At 39.6% G+C, this 3,638-nt stretch overlaps 1 protein-coding gene across 1 annotated transcript in view; it reads left to right on the forward strand.

The window, feature by feature from the left end:
- The window catches only part of LOC128249784 (cartilage matrix protein-like), a 7,909-nt gene extending 4,785 nt beyond the window's left edge, over positions 1-3,124 (forward strand). Inside the window, exons 4-5 of the mRNA XM_052974275.1 lie at positions 1,200-1,429; positions 2,602-3,124. Coding sequence (XP_052830235.1) covers positions 1,200-1,429; positions 2,602-2,931 — 560 coding nt within the window. The 3' untranslated portion in view covers positions 2,932-3,124. The remainder of the gene's footprint in view (positions 1-1,199; positions 1,430-2,601) is intronic.
- Positions 3,125-3,638: the final 514 nt, after the last annotated feature.

Raw genomic sequence — 3,638 nt, forward strand, 5'->3', positions numbered from 1 at the left:
ATATATATATACATATATATATACGACGAGCTTCTTTCAGTTTCCGTCTACCAAATCCACTCACAAGGCTTTGGTCGGCTCGAGGCTATAGTAGAAGACACTTGCCCAAGGTGCCACGCAGTGGGAATGAACCCGGAACCATGTGGTTAAAAATATAAAGACAGATGGAAATGCCCGCAAATATATTGGTCTTACACTTTAAAAATCAAAATCACCCTGTCTTAAAATACAAATATCAATTTGATTAATTACATACTGGAGTCGATAAATCGATCATATCCTCCCCAAGCATGTTCGGCTCTGCTGGCCTTACTAGCCTTACGCCTATTTTGGGAATTATTATATTTGTTTTATAAATGATAAATGTTACAAAAGCATAAATATTAAAGATGGCCTAAAACTTTTTGCAGAATCGTTAGGGTCGAGTAAATCACCTTGTCGTATTTAAATATGTCCTTTACGTTCCGAGTTCAAATCTCGCTGATGTGAACTTTGTCTTTTATCATTTCAATATCAGTAAAATAAAGCATCAGTGCACTACCGAGTTCGATTCTTCTCTGTTACTCTCTTTTCCCCGCTTTCTCTCTCTCACTCTGTCTTTCTCTCTTTCCCTCTCTCTCTCTCTCCCACTCATCGTCTTTCCTTATCTCTCTGTCCTTCTCCTCTCCCCTCTCTCTCTCTCACGATTGTGCAAGTTATCCAAAGTCTCACATCTAGACAGATCATGGCACACTGATTCAGCCCAAGAACTACGTTAAAGTTACATGTGCCTGCGAAATACTCAACCGCTTACAGGTTAATTTCAGTTGGTCAAACAACCGAATGCCCCTTGTCGAAATAGACGGAGAACCTGTCCCAATTCCCACTAGAAGTTGCGTAGTTGGAATGTGCACCGCCCGGGGCTGTTCTTCAGTTTGCATCTACTTTCTCTGGCCCATAAGCCTATATAAGCTTATACAACAGACCCAAAAGTTGCATTCCCGTCAAAGCATCGCTCGGAGCTCGAACGCTCCTCTCCCCCTCTCCCCGCTGCTGTCCACCAGTCGGTTGTTGAACACACAGCAAGAAGTTTTGCTTGAACCAGTGTTAGAAAATAATACATATCAATTGATATAGCATCATATATATATTTATATAACATCAAATATAATTTTCTATAATGAATTGTTAATATGTTATGTTGTTTGTCACCCTGCTAGTCTGTGGAGTTGAACCTATTGACATCCAGTTTGTGGTTGACATATCCAGCAGTATTAGAGAAGAAGGACTCTACGAAACCAAAAAATTCCTTACGGAATTTGTCAACGCTTCGGTCATTTCTCCTACACAAGCTCAATTAGGAATTCTGCTATTCAATTCTAAAGTCACCAATAAGTTTTACATTGAAGACTCCAAGACTAAGGAAGAAATCAAAGATGCTATCGAAACGGTAAGTATTTATTGACTTCCAGTGATTTCTTCCCCCGTCTTCGAATATCATCGTTCGCTTTGTTTGAGAGGGTACCAAATTTCAAAGAATAGTATTGGCAGTTTATATTCAAGACAGTATCGTTGTTCGGGATTAAGAAACCGACCGTAAATCTTAGCATATAAAACGCAATTTTTTCTCCAAAAATAATATCACAAAAATATCATCCCCAGTGATATTTTTGTGTTGGGCTCCGATAACATGGTTTAATGTTGGGCCCCTATAACAAGCTTTAATGCACTAAAGCCCGTTTTTCTTGACTTTGACTATCTGTTAGTTCTCTCTTTGCCATGGAGCAGATGAGGTTCCTCTGAACGAAACCATAGTAAAGGAAAACAAACACGCCATAAATATCCTCGAGATTGTAATTGATTCGCTCTTTAATGTGAATGAAATGTCTCACTTCATAATAAATCTAAAGAAAAAGTTACAGATTTTGATGATTTCTAGAAAGAATTAAATAGTGCTATACATAATCGCTACCAGCAAGAAATTATCACAACTTCGAAATAAAGAAAATAAATGAATAAATAATATGTGAACTCTATTCACATTCTTTTATGTATTCCTCAATTTCAAATCCCTCCTCATGGTGTGAGGGGACGGTTATCTCCCTTTTATTAACAGTCTTTGCCAGAGGGAACCACATGTATAATTAGGGAGAATTTACGAAAAAAACAACAGACGAGGACAGGTGGTCTAAACAACAAAAGGATGTATTAGTTTAACGCTCGGAAATAAGAAAATCTTTAACGTTTCGAGCTACGCTCTTCCACAGAAAGAATATGGAGAAAACAAGGAGAAAAACAATTGAATGTTTTGGTCAGCGATCTATCATGGCGACTCATGTATAATCACCTTTATTGTCATTACTTCTTGGGCAGTAAGTTGACATAATTGTTACCCCACTGGGCAAAATGCTTCGCGGTATTTCTTTCGGTTATTTACTTTCTGAGTTCAGGTGTCATTGAGGTCAACTTTGTCTTTCATCCTTTCGGGGTCGATAAAACAAGTACCAGTTGAGCACTGGGAGTCAATGTAATCGATTTTATCCCTCCTCTTAAAATTGTTGGCCCTGAGCCCAAATTAGAAAGAATTATTACAATAGCTTTTGTTTCTATTCCCATTTCTAGATCGGACCCGTACACAGTGGAACAAGACTTGGTGCTGCTCTCCGGTTCACGTCAACCTCTGCGCTCTCACTACACACCGTTCGAAAAGACGTCAAGAGAGTGGTAATAGTCATCACTGATGGTCAAATCTCAAACGTGCCGGAAATCGCACGCTGGAGTAAACATATACACGTTGTCCAGAAGGCCAAGATCGTAGTCATCGCTGTCGGGCGCAAAGACGATACAGGTCTGCGTGAAATGAGACGCGGCGGAGGCAAGGTACTACATGCGTCACGTTACAACATCATACAACGAGTAATTGACGAACTCTACCTAGTGGTTTGTAAATAAAAACCCGATCATGAGGTGGTGGTATTGCTACTACTATTACTACTACTACTCAAAGAAAACCATATGATTAAAATAATTGATTTAGTAACGATAGTCATATATAATGAAATAGTGATTAAAACTGATTAAAATTATAAAATGATGATTATATAAATCTAAAACTGATAACAATAAACGATATATTGCAGCTAAATTTGTTTGGTTGTTCGTTTTGATTTTTTTTTTGTTTATTATTGTTTGGAGTGGAGGCGCAATGGCCCAGTGGTTAGGGCAGCGAACTCGCGGTTTCGATTCCCAGACCGGGCGTTGTGAGTGTTTATTGAGCGAAAACACCTAAAGCTCCACGAGGCTCCGGCAGGGGATGGAGGCGAACCCTGCTCTAATCTTTCACCACAACTTTCTCTCACTCTTACTTCCTGTTTCTGTTGTGCCTGTAATTCAAAGGGTCAGCCTTGTCACACTCTGTGTCACGTTGAACATCCCCGATAACTACGTTAAGGGGTACACGTGTCTGTGGAGTACTCAGCCACTTGCACGTTAATTTCACGAGCAGGCTGTTCCGTTGATCGGATCAACTGGAAGCCTCGACGTCGTAAGCGACTGCTTTTCAAATTTCCACACTTGTCTCGCTCATATGTCCAGAGATGTGCAACAACAAAAAAAGCAGCAGCAGCAGCCAGTATATAAAGAAGGACAATAAAATATTT

Source organism: Octopus bimaculoides, chromosome 18 (genome assembly GCF_001194135.2).
Source record: "Octopus bimaculoides isolate UCB-OBI-ISO-001 chromosome 18, ASM119413v2, whole genome shotgun sequence".
Classification (NCBI taxonomy): Eukaryota; Metazoa; Mollusca; class Cephalopoda; order Octopoda; family Octopodidae; genus Octopus; species Octopus bimaculoides.